Genomic DNA, 16,932 nt, shown 5'->3' on the forward strand with positions numbered 1-16,932 from the left:
GAAATTTTTCTTTTCTGGATTCGTAGGAAGAAGTAGAGTTGAATCTGCAGTTGAACCTAGAGGGCAAAACTCCAGTTCTGCCTAGACCAAATTCTCTTGGGAAAGTTAATGTTATATACCATCATCCTCTTTTTTTAGAGGGGTAGGGGAGTGAGGGTGAAAGTGAAGGTTCCTGGTGGGCTCATTAAAAAGTCCAGCCCTTGGGCTTCCCTGGTTGCGCAGCAGTTAAGAATCTGCCTGCCAATGCAGGCGACACAGGTTCAAGCCCTGGTCCGGGAAGATCCCACATGCCACGGAACAGCTAAGCTTGTGCGCCACAACTACTGAGCCTGTGCTCTAGAGCCCGCGAGCTACAACTACTGAGCCCATGTGCCACAACTACTGAAGCCCGCGTGCCTAGAGCCCATGCTCCGCAACAAGAGAAGCCACCGCAATGAGAAACCCGTGCACCGCAACGAAGAGTAGCCCCCGCACACTGCAACGAAGAGTAGCTCCTGCTTGCTGCAACTAGAGAAAAGCCCACCTGCAGCAACAAAGACCAAACGCAGCCAAAAATAAATAAATAAAATAAATGAATTGAAAAAAAAAAAGTCCAGCCCTTCTAGTTTTCCATCACTAAGTTTCCATAAAGCATTGACTCACAGAATGGAAGTGCTGGAATGAATGTATTTTAACAGTCAGATTCCAACTATCTAATTTGACAGATGAGCTTGGGTATCATATGCCTGGTTATTAGTAGGAGTGAGACTAATGATTCCTTGTCCATTGACTGGATTGTATATTACGCGAGGGTCACATCCAGAGCATCCAGAGAGTTTTCTGTGGGACTTTGTCCAAGCCTCTGTATAGTATCACTCCTGCTCCCTCCAAGTCTCTCAATGCCATGTTGAACTCTTTCCTCTTAAGCAGAAGGTTAGGGGCTTCCCTGGTGGCACAGTGGTTAAGAATCCGCCTGCCAATGCAGGGGACACGGGTTCGAACCCTGGTCCGGGGAGATGCCACATGCTGTGGAGTAACTAAGCCCGTGTGCCACAACTACTGAGCCTGCGCTCCAGTGCCACAACTACTGAACCCTGCGCGCCTAGAGCCAGTGCTCCGCAACAAGAGAAGCCACTGCAATAAGCCCACGCACCACAACAAAGAGTATCCCCGGCTCACTGCAACTAGAGAAAACCCACGTGCAACAACGAAGACCCAACGCAGCCAAAAATAAATAAATTTATTTAAAAAAAAAAAAAAGAAAAATCTTCAGTTGAAGCAGCCCTGCAGAGACAGATCAAACTTCCATCAATTTCAAGCCCACTGAACACAGCAGAGAAACTACTGCTTTGGTACATTAAGTCATTTGGCTTTGAGAGCCCACACCCTATATGTGTGTTAAAATTTATAGGACTCAAAAAGAGGCAGAATGCACTTGGCCCTGGAAGTGTCAAATGGTGGGTGTAAAATTGACCTAGTCTTTGACTATGAAACAAGTATAGGTAAAGCAACTGGGTGAATGCTCAGAAAATCTGTTCCCTATCCCACCTCGCAAAGATTTGTCTTCCATCTAACACTTTCATATCTCAAATATACCAAACATGACTGTTTTTTAAATGACAGACCAAATCGTATGTAATACAATTGTGTTCCTAAAGCAGCAAGACTAGATGACTTTAGTTTTTTCGATGTGCTTTTTAAAGGTATTTTATTTCAGCTTTCCCAAATATATCTATTCCTTACATATCAACCCTTTACCATCTTGAACACACACAAAGGTTTTTCTCTAGGTTTTTTCTGCAGATTGTACATCTCTAGGTGGGGGTAGTGGGGGATGAGAAGCAGGTTTTATACAGCTGATGTGATCACTGTACAGACAAGCTTGGAAAATGCTACTCAATCTGCCAATTAATTAAAGCATTAATCTGAGGAACAGCGGGGCCAGGGAATGTTTACCCAAAGAGGAGGGTGGTAAGAATTGAGTGGGAAGCTCCCTACATTTGCATGAAAATGAAGGTGCTTAGGAAACCCAGCTTCCTTTTGTCTCTAAAGGTGGGGCAGCCCATATCCAGTCCCTGAGTCTTTCTGGCCTATTTAGGAAGCCTTTTAGGGAGCTAGTGTCTGAGATATGAAAGCACAGCAGAAAAACAAAACTTAAACCCTGGGCATAGTAGGGTACAGAGCAAGTCCAGTATAAAGTAGCTTCTTAGACCTGGAATGAAACCTTCTAAATTTAGGAGTATGTGCTGATAATTAAGTAGAATAGATATAATGGTTTTACAAGTTTTAGAACCATATGTATAGACTGGGTTCAAATCCCAGCTCTGCTTCTTGTTAGCTGTGTGATTTGGGGCCAATCATGTGTCTTATCTGAGCCTTATTTTTCTCATCTGTAAAATAAAGATTATGAATTGCCTCTTCATCTCAAGGCAGTTAGCCCTCTGCTTACTGTAGACAGAAAGGAGGCTAGAGAGTGGTTAGGAGCTTTGCAAGATTATAAACTGCCTCCAACACAGCCTTTTGTTCTTTTTGAGCTTATTTTTCAGCAAGGGACTATAAACCTCAAGTTTCCCCCTCAACTTCCTGGAATGTGTTGCATTCTTTATCTCTAAGAAAAGTGACCTTGACTATAACAACAAAAGACCTAAGACAGCAAGCAGCTCATCCTGGGATCTCTTTGGCCACGTTGGCTGTACTCAAGATGTTTCCCTGTGCACCCCTAGGGAGGGTGGTGAAATGGACATGGATAATTGACCCAGCAATATTTGATGATATTAAAGAATTACTGTTAATTTTTAAATTGTGGTTTAAAAATATGTATACATACATAAGTATATTAAAAGCATAAAATTTACCATCTTAACCATTTTGTTGTTAATTTTTAAGCATAGTAATGATACTGTGTTTTTTTAAGCTTTTTCATCTTTTAGAGGTACAAACTAAAAATTTTGCAGATAAAATGACATAGTGTTTGGGGTTTGATTCAGGATAATCCAGAGGGAGGAAGATTGTCCCAGCAACTAAGAACTCTAGCCTCATGGCACAGTTAAGAAGGGCCTTTTTCTAGGGTTTAGCTTTTTGTAAGATGGCTCTTTATTCTCATTTCTTTTCTTGCAGAACTCTCAGAAATTGAGCCCAATGTGTTCCTTCGTCCATTTCTGGAAGTAATTCGCTCTGAAGATACCACTGGCCCTATCACTGGACTAGCACTCACCTCTGTCAACAAGTTCCTGTCCTATGCGCTCATAGGTAAGAGCTCAGACTTTGTTGGATGACCACAGCTCTTCATTTCTTGCCTCTCCTGGAGTGGTCAGGCTTTAGGCAATGAGCTGGTGATACTGGAAGGTTTTTCCCAGCCATCCGTTTCCTTGTAGAAGAGAAATAGGATTGTTTATTGGTTACTCATCACACTAATTGACTCAGGTTGTGCAGAGTGGGGAATGAGAGGTTTCCTTGGGACTCTGATTTCTTTGTGCTCTGGAGGCAGTTAAGGGTATAGTGTCCTTGAAGGTTTGATTTATTTTGGTTTATTTTTTAAGTTATTTTTCAAATATAATGCATGCTCATTTTAAGAAGATAAACAATAAAGAGGTGTCTAAAAGAAAAGTTAATGGTCTCTCTCAATGTTTCTCCTCCTTCTTTAGGTAAATAATATTAACAGGCAGGTTTGAATCTTCCTATACCTTTTTCTACATGTGTATAAATATATATAAAGTTTCACCTCTTTTAAAAAAGAAATAAAAATAGGATTATGTGCTACATATTTTCTCATTTAATAGTATTAACTTAGGTGTACATGATATAATTATCCATCTGATTTATTCTTTTCCCTCCAGTTTTTTTGAGGTATATAACATTGTATCATTTTAAGGTTTACAGTGTAAAAGATTTGATAGATGCATATGTCGCAAGATGATAAACATAATAAGTTTAGTTAAATCCATTGCCTCACATAGAAACAAACTTTTCTGTGTGTGTGATGAGAACTTTTAAGATCTCTCTTAGCAACTTTCAGACATACAATACAGTATTGTTAACTGCAGTCATTATGCTGTACACTACATCCCCAGAACTTATTAATCTTATAACTGGAAGTTTGTATGTTCTTTTTTTACTGTGATAAAATATACATAATATAAAATTTGCCATTTTAATAATTTTAAAGTATATAATTCAGTGACATTAATTACATTCACAGTGTTGTGCAACTATTACCACCATCTATTTCTCAAACTTGTTCATCACACCAAAAAAGAAATTCTAATCATTAAGCAATAATACACCATTTCCCCTGCCCCTCAGTCCCTGGTAAGACTTTTTTTTTTCTTTTTGGTAGCTGTATGATTTCCATAGTATAGATATAATACAGTTCACTCAATCATTCTCTTATTGAGTAATATTTAATATTTAGGTTGTTTCTTATTTTAAGCCATTATTATTTTTAAAATAAATAAATTTATTTATTTATTTTTGGCTGCGTTGGGTCTTTGCTGTGTGTGGGCTTTCTCTAGTTGCAGCGGGCGGCGGCTACTCTTCGTTTCGGTGCGCGGGTTCCTCATTGCGGTGCGCGGGCTTCACATTGCGGTGGCTTCTCTTGTTGCGGAGCACAGGTACTAGGCGCGCGGGCTTCAGTAGCTGTGGCTCGAAGGCTGTAGAGCGCAGGCTCAGTAGTTGTGGCGTGCGGGCTTAGTTGCTCCGTGGCATGTGGGATCTTCCCGGACCAGGGCTCAAACCCGTGTCTCTTGCATTGACAGGAGGATTCTTAACCACTGTGCTACTAGGGAAACCCCAAGCCATTATTAATAATGCTGAAATAAGCAACCTTGTTCATATGTCTTTATTATTCATTTTCCTTTTGTATGACAGATTCCTGAACTTGAAATTTCTGGTTTAAAGGCCATGTGCAAATTACATTTTTATATGTACTACCAGTTTGCTTTCTCAAAAGATTAAAATCATTTGCACGTCCAACAGTAAGGTTTGAGAGTTTCCATTTCCCCACTCTGTCACCAGCACTGATTATTATCGATATTCTTTATTTGTGCTAATTTGATGGGTGAAAACTGGTATTTTGTTGCTTTCATTTCCTTGAGGCTGAACATTTGAATTTATTCTCCTTTGCCTATTATTTATTGAGTTGTTTTTGTTTTTCTTATCAGTTTGTAGGAGTTCTTTGTATAGTGTTTATTAACCTATTGTCTATCACAGTGTTACAAATATTTTCTTCCAATCTAGTCCAGATATTTTATCTAGTCTGTTGTTTATCTCTGAATTTGTTTATGGTGTCTTTTTTGGATTCCTTTATAGTTGGTTTTGTCACTTAGAATACCGATTTTTTTTCCCCTATTGTCTGCCCATGTGCAAGGGTGAGGAACATAGAACACAGGCAGCTGTCCTTGTTTCTAAGTAAGGAGATAGGAAAAGAGGAAGCTCAGGCTGTAGCTAGCAAGAAAGAAAATGACCTTCAGTTGAAGGCAAGAAAACCCTTTATCTTTTCTAGAAAGTTGGATTTGCTTAGTTGAAGCATTCAGGATTGGGAGCAGGTATCCTGGGTGCCAGCTAGGTTCTCTAGGTGCATGAGCTTCTCCAGGCACCCTAGTCCTAGCTTCATACTTCTCCTAAGCAAAAATCAGGCCCAGCTACTTACAGCCTTGCCCTGAGCACCACCTGCAGGTCATCTCTCTTCACGGCCTCCAGCAGCTGCCCTCGGTGCCGTTTCCCTCTGCTCTTTCGTCAGTGTTACTCTCTCCCCCTTCTGGGGTTGGCAGACAAGCTGGTCATTGGAGACCTCAGGCCAGCTGGTCACTGGAGTTTCCTGTGGTGGGAAAAGAGAGTGCTGGAGGTGGTGATTGCATTGGGCATGAGAATAGGAACGGGAAGGAGTGTATGGAAGCCAGAAGGTAAAGGAGATGAGATTGGCAGATTTCCCTGCAGTCTTCTCCAGGGTGGCCAGGAAAGGAGGAGATTCTAAAGAAGGGGTCCTGGGGAAGACAAGGTCTGTTAAGTGAGCCATCTTCTGTTTAGGCTGCCCTTCTGGAAGAAACTGCCCTCCACCTCTCAGCCCTGTGACCCAAGGCGTCTAGGGTTATTTTAGATCCTACTCCAAAGACCAGCCTTTTGTTTGGCCCCACACAGCTGCCAGATCAGGATTTGTGCCTCTGATTGCCTGGCTTATGAGGCCCTGCCTGTGGTTCTAAGGACCTGTCACTTGTACCTACCTTTTTAGAAAATTAACTTTGCTACTTCATTCAAGCTCAGAGGATAAGAGCTACAAAAAGATCAGTAGCGCTTAAACCACTTTACCTAGGGAGACTACTGAAAGAGGGGAAGAAATAGACCCCCAGGAGTTGGAGCAAGGCTGCCATTCACTAGGAACTCTGAAACAGTACACAGCACTGAGAAGGTCCTGGATTTCCCGAACAAGGAAAGGTCCTTCTGTGGACCCTGGAGGCCTGAATAAAGGACCCTGTCCAGCAGGGCTGTGAGAGAGGACTCAGGCAACAGCCTTGAGAGTATAGGACTTTCCGTGTTGATTGGGAGAAACATGGAGAGTTGGTGTGATAGAAGGAGCTGGGTCACCTCCTATACTGTAGATCATCATGAAATTGGCTTCCTTCTGCATGACCTCTAAAGTAGCCGCTCGTGATACTGAGTAGTGGCATGCAGTCAAAGAGAGTCTGACTAGGTGTCAGAGACTAACCAGGATGGAAGAGAAGAAAGAAAACAAATGAAAACCACTCACAATTGATAAAAGTTTTCTGGCTCATTGTGGCAAGAGAAATGTTCTGGTTTCTCAGCCATCTGCTGAGCTTCAAACTCAGGAACTCCATTAATTTCAGGTACCAAGAAAGAGAAAATGGTAAGAATTTCTCCTAATTCCCACACTTAAAACTAGGAGCTTCTCCTAGCTTACACCATGCCACCTCTGGAGCATTTTTCTCTGTCACTCACAAAGCTTTGTCACGTCCCTATCTTTTTTCCCTACTTTTGCTCCCCTTTCAAGAACAATCCAGGCAGTTCAGCAGGACCCTTGTAAGCCTTGATGGAGGTCACTTTGGCTACTCCTTGTAGATATTTATTTATTATAAATTTATTTATTTTATTTTAGGCTACATCGGGTCTTCGTTGCTGCACGCGGGCTTTCCCTAGTTGCGGCGAGCGGAGGCTACTCTGTTGCGGTGCATGGGCTTCTTATTGTGGTGGCTTCTCTTGTTGCAGAACACGGGCTCCAGGTGCATGGGCTTCAGTAGTTGTGGCATGTAGGCTCAGTAGTTGTGGCTCACAGGCTCTAGAGCGCAGGCTCAGTAGTTGTGGCACACGGGCTTAGTTGCTCCACGGCATGTGGGATCTTCCCGGACCAGGGATCAAACCTGTGTCCCCTGCATTGGCAGGCGGAGTCTTAAACACTGCGCCACCAGGGAAGTCCTCCTTGTGGATATTTAAAGTCATGAATGGGAGCAGAGTTTCCTCCTTGGCAGCATTTGTGTTAGCTTGCAGCATGGTGCTGATTGTCAGGGCTAGCTTCTCCCCTCTTACAGATGAAAGTCTCCCTCCCACCTATTCCCCAGTTAGCCAGCCTCCAGTCCTGTTTAGTTTGTCCCTTATCTCTCCTTAATCTTTAGTTAAGCTAGTTACAGGATTCTTGTCCTTGACATACTGTTTTAAATAAGAATGAAACCAAAGCAGGCAGAGTTCTCTGATTTGCTGTAATGGACACCCATATATGAGTATTGGCAGCAGTGACTGTCCATTTCTTCCCCCTACTCCCCTACCTCAGTTGCACCTGAACACAACATTCCAAAAGCAATCAGAGGGAGATGTGTTGAAAGAGAACATCTGAAAAGAGAAAGGTTGCAACCTTGGCATTCAAAGCTCTGGCCCTACTTGGCCCTTGCTCTGGGCCAAAACCTCAGATTTCCAGGCCCTTCCTCTATGAAATGAGTAGCTTTACCCCAGTGATTTCCAAAGTGTGGTCCCCTGACCAGCAGCATTAACTTTACCTGGAATCTTGTTAGAAATGCAAATTCTCAGGCCCCACGCTAGACCTACTAAATCAGAAATTCTGGGAGTGGGACCAGCAATTTCCTTTTTATTTTTTCTTTCTACAAATTTATTATTTATTTTACTTATTCACTCTTGGCTGCGTTGGGTCTTCATTGCTGCATGCAGGCTTTTTCTAGTTGCAGTGAGCGGGGGCCACTCTTCATTGCAGTGCGCATGTTTCTCATTGAGGTGCACGTGCTTCTCATCGCAGTGGCTTCTCTTGTTGAGGAGCATGGGCCCTAGGTGCGTGGGCTTCAGTAGTTGTGGTACGTGGGCTCAGTAGTTGTGGCTCACGGGCTCTAGAGCGCAGGCTCAGTAGTTGTGGCACACGGGCTTAGTTGCTCCACAGCATGTGGGATCTTCCCGGACCAGAGATTGAACATGTGTCCCCTGCATTGGCAGGTGGACTCTTAACCACTGTGCCACCGGGGAAGTCCCAGCAATTTCTATTTTTAACAGGCCCTCCAAGTGATTCTGATATATGTTTAGGTTTGAGAACCACTTTTACACAGTGGAGTTTGTGCTGAGATGCTTATTAAAGCCAGTTATGGGCAAAAATTCTCAGGTAGCTCAGGAAGCCATGGGTTAGGGAATTGGGAGAGGAGAAAACCAAAAGTCTCTCGAAACAGTCTCTAGACAGGATGTCTTGACTTTTCTGTCTCTCCTCTACACATCTTTTCTTTTTTGTTGGAGCAGATCCCACCCATGAGGGCACGGCAGAGGGCATGGAGAACATGGCAGATGCTGTCACCCATGCCCGTTTTGTGGGCACAGATCCTGCCAGCGATGAGGTTGTCCTGATGAAAATCCTTCAGGTAAATGGAGGGGAAGAGCAATTAGGCTAATGGCCAGGAGCTGGTGCCTCTGGCTCTACCTACCGGAGCCTGATGGCAGCTTGAAGCTATGTTTTGACTCCACTGGGGCTTAGAGAGCTACTTTGTTTCCAAACAAGCAGCTCCGGTACCCGAAGTAAAAGCTTTTTCTAAGGAAAATAATTAAAAGCCTTAAATGAATTGATATCAAATATCAGAACCCTTAATAGGCTTGTACCTCTGGCAGACTGTATCTGTGCCATCCATCCGTTGGGCTTGTGGGCTAGGGCTGGAATGAGTGCTGAACTATGTTGGGATCATGCAGAGTAAAGACACAGTTCCTAAGACAAGCTCCTGGGAGACGCCCCACCAAACTGAAGCAAGGTCCGCTCTTGCTAACCTCTTTCTCACCCCTGAGTGCTTCCGTAGGAGACTTAGAGAAACAGGAGGCAGCTTCTCTCCCCTCATGTACACCCTTCTTCACCCAGCCTGCCATGTTTATCATGGTCTCTCCTTTTTTTTCCTGGTAGGTACTGCGGACTCTGTTGCTGACCCCAGTAGGTGCCCATCTAACCAATGAATCTGTGTGTGAGATTATGCAGTCTTGCTTCCGGATCTGCTTTGAAATGAGGCTCAGTGGTAGGTGCTTGAATACTGGGCCCCTCACCATTCCTGGGGCCAGTATCTGTGAGTATGAATACAGGATGCTGTCTCTCAGTCCCAGAGAGATGGAAAACTCATGACTTCTCCATCACCTACCTTGTGGAGCCATAGGGATCTAGGAGTCTCTGTACTTGACAATTTGTTGTGCAGCTAGAATAGAGACCTTAGCTTTTTGTGCCAGGGCAGGAATTGGGCTGGATCCCAGAATGACTCAGCCCAGAACCAAATCTCCCTCCCTTGAGGTTCCTGGGATTGACACCAGCCTGCAACCCCTGAGAACACATCATTGCTCCCCCTTTTTATCCTGACTCAGTAGTGCCATCTAGTGGGCCAGTGATGTTCTGGCTGCCAGGCTGAGCTGGAGCTGGTTTTAATAAGTTTGGTATAATCCTTAGTAAACAAGGTTTGGAGGGGAGTCTGCTCTGAGAAGCCTCCTGATAATAGCACGGCAAGTAATGACACCTGTGTTATTTGTTTTTGCCTGTGCAGAGTTATTGAGAAAATCCGCAGAGCACACTCTCGTAGACATGGTGCAGCTGCTCTTCACAAGGTAAACCTGCTGCTGTTTGCTTCAGCCCGGCTGCCCAGGCCTCTTGAGCCTGCTTGCTTCCACACAGCCACTTCAGGGACCTGGCCAACCCCACAGCCACATCAGAGGCCACTGAGATTATGGATGGGCGTGGTTCTCTAGGACCAGGGTTACCAAGCAAGGGAGAAAGAGGAGGGAGCTGGCTTGGCCTCAGGGGGAAGCAGAGGGTTATTTGATCTAGGCTGACAGAACTTCTGCTTCCCATACTTGTGTCTGTTTCTGTGCAGGTAGCAGCTGGGAAAGGGAACCCAGAGAGGAAGCCAAACTCAAGGGAGCCTGGAACAGGTTGCTGAGCTCCCAGAGCTCAGCCCGATTTCTGTAAGGAAGGACCAAGTCTAGAGTGACCAACAATCCTGGTTTGCCCGACTGTCCCAATTTTAGCAGTGAAAGTCCCTCATCCCCACAAACCAAAACAGTTGTTACCTCGTCAAGACCCTCAAATTAGGGCCTAGGAGACCTTTTCATACTATGCCTAACACCCTGTTTTCTGCACTTCCTTTGAGTAGACTAACTTTGAGAAGCGCTGAGGCGAGGACTTTACAGCTTCCCCTAGGGGATATTGATAATGGAAGAGGTTATGCATGTGTTTGGGCAAGGGTTTATATGAGAAATCAGTATACTGTGAACCTAAGATTGCTTTTAAAAATAGTCTATTAGGAGGGCTTCCCTGGTGGCGCAGTGGTTGAGAGTCCCCCTGCCAATGCAGGGGACGCGGGTTCATGCCTCGGTCCGGGAAGATCCCACATGCTGCGGAGCGGCCGGGCCCGTGAACCATGGCCGCTGAGCCTGTGCGTCTGGAGCCTGTGCTCCGCAACGGGAGAGGCCACAGCAGTGAGAGGCCCGCGTACTGAAAAAAAAAAAAAAAAAAAAAAAAAGTCTATTAGGGACTTCCCTGGCGGTCCAGTGATTAACACTCTCTACTGCCAGTGCAGGGGACATGGGTAATAATCCTTATTATCTACAGACTAGATCTGCCTCTGGACCCTGCTGCAAATTGTTTCTTACTTCTCAGGTTCAAATTTACTAATTTTAAAACTTCCACCTGCCTTTTACTTCTCACCCTATGCCCAGTCTCCTGGGGTTTTGATAGACTGCCCTTTCCCCATATCATGGCTTTCAGCAATACTTGCTTAGTGAATACAAGCAGAAAGGAGTCAGTTTAAAGATGAAAAGAGCCTCCACACTCCAAGGGTACTTAGTCACCTTTCCCTCATGACTACCTTCTTTTTTAGAAAGTATCTGTGTCACAGGTCCCTCAATTTCTGTGGCTCTTCAGTGAAGCTCCAAAAAGGGTGAAATTAGCCTGCTTCTTTTCCTAGCTTTTCCTAAGAGATAGCATGCTCTGGCCCAGAGCATCTTTGGGCTGTGGCTGGCGTGGAGGGGAAGATTTGTTATTATCCTTAATTACAGTCCATGGGATTTTCTGTCTTACAGGTTACCTCAGTTTAAAGAAGAACCCAAGAACTATATGGGGACCAACATGAAGAAGGTATGACCTGCTATCCCTCATCCAAACCTCGATCTCCCAAATTCTGTACTATAGAGATTTTCCTGGATACCCTTGCTTAGCAAAAACATACTTTCGCCTAGACAGGTTTGCTTGGAATCTAGAAATAGCTATTGCTCCTTTACCAAGAAATTTATTCTTTCCCAGGTACCTCTCCTTCCCCAACCTTTCCTTTCCAGCCTATATTTGTTGACCCACCATGTAAGCTAGTGAGCCAGTCCTTCATGGAAACTGGGTAAGGCCCATCAGGCTGGGCTGAAAATGTATGTTGATAAAGGTGAAAATCCTGCCATCCCCTCAGGGCCCAGTCTTACCAGCAGGTAGGAAGCCTAGAGAGGCTATACCTCAAATCCCATCCTAATACTGGATTAGACTGGGCTCATGCTTGGGCTAGCCTCTGTTGACAAGATAAATCAAGTCTGACTCCAGATCAGAAGGTTCTCAAACTGCTAGGAGAAGAATGGTGTTCAGAAGAACGGCCTCTTTCTATCTTGAAGTGAAGCCCTGGACTTCACAGGCCTCTGATGGGGATTCTGCTTGCAACCCTAAGAGGTTCTGCCCTTGGAGATGACCCTTGGCTGTTTGGTGCATGCACATAACCTTCCCCTTTCCCCTGCCATCCATCCCCATTCCTGCCCTGTGCCCTGTTGGTGTGTGTTTGAGTTTATTTCACTCTGCTTAAATCGTTCGTTTGCCTGTCTTTCACAGATTTCTCCATGTCTCCTCAACAAACTGGAGCTAAGTAGTGGGGAGCAGACCAAAGCCCTGAACCAGTTAGAGAGGGTACTACTCTTTAAGAACCTCAAGGTCTCTCTCCCTCTCCCTCTTCCTCTCCCTCTCCCTCTCCTTACCCCCTTTTCATTTATTTATTTAAATGTGTATTTTTTATATGTAACATCTGGGTCCCATATCCACTGTGTAGAGCACAATTTACCCCTCCCTAGTAACACAGCATGGCTTTGGAAGAGCTGCATGTGTTTGTAACTTTGCAGTGTTGGGAATTTTCGTGGGGCATCTGGCCGCCTGAAGGCAGAAGGAAGCCTTGAACTGATAATACGTTATGTAGTAGGCCTAGAAAGAGAGCCTGGGTCCTGCTGACGTCTTGTGGGGGGGCTTAATATCTACCATTTCTAGGGGAACTATGAGGAACTGTCAAACAAGACCCTTCCCTTTTCTGCCCTCTCCCTGTCTCAGAGCTGGCATTAGAAAGCTTAAGCACAGTCCTTGATTCTAGCTGGATGCCTGAACTTGGTTTTGAGGGAAAGGGTAGTCTGTCTAGTTGGGGTCATTTTTTTCTGGGTTACCATTAAAGGTGTCATTCTAAGGTTTAGGACTCTAGATGGATGAAAAGGAGCCAGGTCCCAGGTTAGCCCAGGACACTGGCAATACTTTGGGATCTGCAAAGGTGACCTCTGTCCTTTAGAAGTAAGGGAACTTACAACGGAGGTGCAAGCTAAAGATTACCCTAATCCGCATATCCTTGCTTTAGGAAGAAGAGGGAGAGAAGGAGGTATGGGCTATCTAAGCTCTCATAACAGTGTGCATGCTAGAGGTGTGGCTGTGGACATCCAGGTCATTGAAGATAAAAAGAACTGTGTGTGTTTTGCGTGTGTGTGTGTGCACTAGACAGTCCATAGGCCTGTGTTTTCTTTGCATGCCTTGTCTCAAGTTTCATTTGTGTGCTTGCCTAGTCTCAAGTTGCAGCTCTCTTCAGTGGCTACCCACCATTTTGCCATGATTATTAACCTAGGACCTGCCCTTTCTTTATAAAGCTTATATTGTCCTTTGGAAATAAAAAGTTATACGGATAAGGTGATGTAGAGTTTCATGAACTGCTCGCCCCTCCCCCGCCCACCTTAGGATCTTAGAACAGGGAGCACAGCTATACTTTTAAAGGACTGAGACACTTGTAAGAACTGGCAGCCTCTCAACTCCTATTCCATCCAGGAGGCAGAGAGCATTCATCGAAATGATCAGGTTAGAGCTACCTCTGCAGAGGATAGAGAAGGAAATAGGAAGGACTGATCCTAGTGTGGGACGGAATCTCAATGACTGGGCTTCTCCATGGAAGTAGGACTACCTGGAATTCCTGATATTGGGGAGCCACCTGGAGAGAAAAGATATTTCACACAAGTCAATCCAGATGTGAGTGCCATTTGGAGCTCAGTGACAGTTTCCAGTTTAAACCAGGAGGTTCCTCTTTTCCCACATTGATCTCTTGGACTTCTGGCCTATCTGCATGTTTAACTGACTCTTACCCTCAGAACTTTCTTTTGGGCTTCAGTGGTTTCTGGAGGGAGCATCCTGGTTCCTGCTTAACCACAGTGCTCAGAGCACTTGAAGCTCTATTCTAGGCATATGACTGCTGGCATTTTGGAGATGCAGGGACAAAAAGTGTAAATCCAGTGTGAGGCTGTTGCTATGTTACTAAGAGCTGGAGGTGGGGCTCAGCTGTTGGGCCTGTCTCCTTTATGGGTGGAGATGTGAGTATGGAAGGAAGAATTATGTGGTTTCTAAGCAAAGGATCAAAGGTTGTCCAGATTCTGGAGGACTTGGGGGAGGAAGAGGGGCTTATCCTTCAAATAGCAGAAGGAATTGAATAGGCCAAGGATAATATGGGTATTTTCAGCTTTTAGAAAGAGGCAGGGAGAAAAATTGTTTCTACTCTCTTTTAGAGTCATTCTAATGGTTCCTAGAAGAGAATTGCTGTTGCCCATTCCAGGAATGGTCTATCAATCTAGGACTAGTTTGATATAACTGTAGAAGGACTGGATGCAAACTGTAATTGAGAAGGCATCAGGATTAAGAAAATGAAATGGGCTTAAACAAAGTAGCTGTGAACTTAGGGTGGAGAAAAATGCATGAAAACCTATACCCTAAGGTAGTCAGTAGGTGATAAAGATTTTCCTTTGTGACTAAAAGGAAGCTATAGGAGAGAGAGAAATGCAGCAAGAGGAAGGGAAATGGAATAGAGCAAGAGTCCAAGAAATCAGTAGCCTTACCATCTGAAAGCAGTGAGAAGGACAGGAGGTCTCATTTATATACCAAAGTTGGGAGCAGCAGAGAGCAGAGCAGCAGCATGACATAATCTTTCATCCTTAACTCCACAAATCAACTGGGATGCCACTCCTTCCTTAATTCCAAGGAATGAACCTTTCTTTGACCAATTTGATGTAGACTTTCCACAGTAAGGGATATGGTTAGGATCTAGGCCCAGTTCATGAAGTAATAGGAAAGCTAAGAGTTTGGCTGGGAAGGAGTAGACTCTCACGGTTGGATAAGAACTAGGAGTAGGAGGCTACTATGCAGGTAGTTGAGGAGGAAGGCCCAGGGATCCAGGGCCTGAAGATCTGCAGCTTTGGGCAAAGGACCCCCTGCCCTTACGCTTTCAGGACTGAGGATTGCCACCCATTATTCAGGGAAGCAGAATGATGTATGAGGGCTGGCCTTATCAATGACCAGCCTAAAACCAGAATGTCACCTTCCACTTGGAGGCTCTCAGGCTGACCTTTAAAGTGGCAAGAGTAGAAGGCAAGTTAGAGGAGTAGGAATGTGCTCTGATGGTCTAGATTCTTACTGTGGCACAGATGTGGGGTATAGACTATTTTCTAGGGACCAGTAGGACTAAAAGAAGGGAGATTTCTAGGGATACAATCTTAATTTGAATACCAGTGCTAATGAGGTGTGATATTTCCAGCTGAAAATGAGAGCAGGAGGCATGAGTGATTCATCTAAGTGGAAGAAACAGAAGAGATCTCCCCGACCCCCCCGCCATATGACCAAAGTCACACCAGGTTCAGAGCTGCCCACCCCCAGTGGAACCAGCTTATCCTCTAACCTCACTGGTGAGTACCCTGAGTTGCTTCTTCTGATTAGAATAGATAGAAGAAAAGTTCCTTCCTCTCTCAGGAATTTTGACATTGAAGACCACCTGATTGAGGGGCTGTGGTCTTTCTACTGAGAGCAAAAAGGGAAAACTCCAGGTCAGATCAAACTGTGACCATTTAGCAATTCACAGTGACTTAAGGTTGTTCTCCTTCCAGTGGGACTCTGACTACTTTAGAGACCAAGCATATGCAGAAATTAATATGCAGTCTAGGAAAAACAAACAAACGGTACCATGGAAGGGATGTGTTTCCCACAGGGTCTCTTTTCTTCAAGCCTCACTCACTTTGCTTGGCAGGTGGCATGCCCTTCATAGATGTACCCACTCCCATCTCCTCTGCAAGTTCAGAAGCTGCCTCAGCAGTGGTCAGCCCCTCTACAGACAGTGGCCTGGAGTTCTCCTCCCAGACCACCTCCAAAGAGGACCTCACTGACCTGGAGCAACCTGGCTCTCCAGGGTACAGCACAGTTGCAGAGCCTGGCAGCAGCGAGCTAGGGGTTCCTGAGCAACCTGACCCCCAGGTACGGCTTTGATTTCTAAAGACCCCTGTCTAGTCTTCTGCTGTGGAATTGGCTTGATCCTTTGGCTCTTTATCCAGGCCTTGGCTCAAAAGAAGTTTGGGGCAGGAGGTTCTTCCCTGTTTGCTAGAATTAGCTGTGCTACCTAGAAAAACCACAGCATTACTCACTGTGAGAGGTAGCTCACAGGATTTTCAAGCTGTGCATACATGCAGTACTTGGCAAAGGTGAGGATGCTGGCCATGGCTTTTTCTGGAAGTTAATGATCTAAATCCAAGCTCCTGAGGGCCTCTGTTGCCTCTGGGGCTCTAGTCACTGTAGGTCACTGATGCCTCAGGTGATGTTTTCTGAGTCCTTCATCGTACTCCTTCCCTGAACCATCTTGCATTGATTCACAGCCCACTGAGCTGGCCCTACACCTGCAGTCCATTAGAAACACTTGGAGGACAGATACTTAAGAGAAATAAGTTCCCAGTTGCTCTTGCCTCATCTCTTTTCCTGTATCCTCCCCACTATTGGTCATAGCAGGAAGGGGCCCATGTGGAAAAGGCCCAATCAACATCCGTGGAATCCATCCCTGAAGTATTAGAGGAGTGCACATCTCCTGCTGACCACTCTGACTCTGCTTCTGTCCATGACATGGATTACGTCAACCCCCGGGGTGTGCGCTTTACACAGTCCTCTCAGAAAGAAGGTAAGTACTCTCAGGCAGGCTCTTCCCCCATCCTACCCACTAAGCTGTCTGAGCCTAAACCATCTTAGACCCAAGGTGTCTGCTGGTCCAAGTCCTACGCCATTTTCTAGTCAGGAAATGGAATCAAGCAAGAGGACTATTGGATGGAGCCCTTCCCTAACTTACACAGAGAGGGAGTTTGGTGGACAATAGGAAGTGAGAGGGAAGAATAGAAAGCTTGGGACTTTTAACAGAAAGGTGG

At 45.1% G+C, this 16,932-nt stretch overlaps 1 protein-coding gene across 15 annotated transcripts in view; it reads left to right on the plus strand.

Annotated features, from left to right (window-relative positions):
- The window catches only part of GBF1 (golgi brefeldin A resistant guanine nucleotide exchange factor 1), a 122,588-nt gene that overhangs the window by 87,769 nt on the left and 17,887 nt on the right, over nucleotides 1-16,932 (plus strand). For 5 of the 15 annotated variants that reach the window (XM_082673046.1, XM_082673054.1, XM_082673059.1 and 2 more), the window contains exons 4-12: nucleotides 3,097-3,228; nucleotides 8,719-8,837; nucleotides 9,365-9,473; nucleotides 9,987-10,047; nucleotides 11,521-11,575; nucleotides 12,302-12,400; nucleotides 15,291-15,438; nucleotides 15,777-16,000; nucleotides 16,523-16,691. In XM_082673046.1, the coding sequence (XP_082529172.1) occupies nucleotides 3,097-3,228; nucleotides 8,719-8,837; nucleotides 9,365-9,473; nucleotides 9,987-10,047; nucleotides 11,521-11,575; nucleotides 12,302-12,400; nucleotides 15,291-15,438; nucleotides 15,777-16,000; nucleotides 16,523-16,691 (1,116 nt within the window). Of the gene's footprint in view, nucleotides 1-3,096; nucleotides 3,229-8,718; nucleotides 8,838-9,364; nucleotides 9,474-9,986; nucleotides 10,048-11,520; nucleotides 11,576-12,301; nucleotides 13,739-15,290; nucleotides 15,439-15,776; nucleotides 16,001-16,522; nucleotides 16,692-16,932 lie in introns of those variants that run through there. The other 10 variants (XM_082673058.1, XM_082673047.1, XM_082673051.1 and 7 more) reach the window with 6 other exon arrangements.

The sequence above is a fragment of the Grampus griseus genome (assembly GCF_964374135.1).
Source record: "Grampus griseus genome assembly, chromosome: 16".
In the NCBI taxonomy this organism is placed as follows: domain Eukaryota; kingdom Metazoa; phylum Chordata; class Mammalia; order Artiodactyla; family Delphinidae; genus Grampus; species Grampus griseus.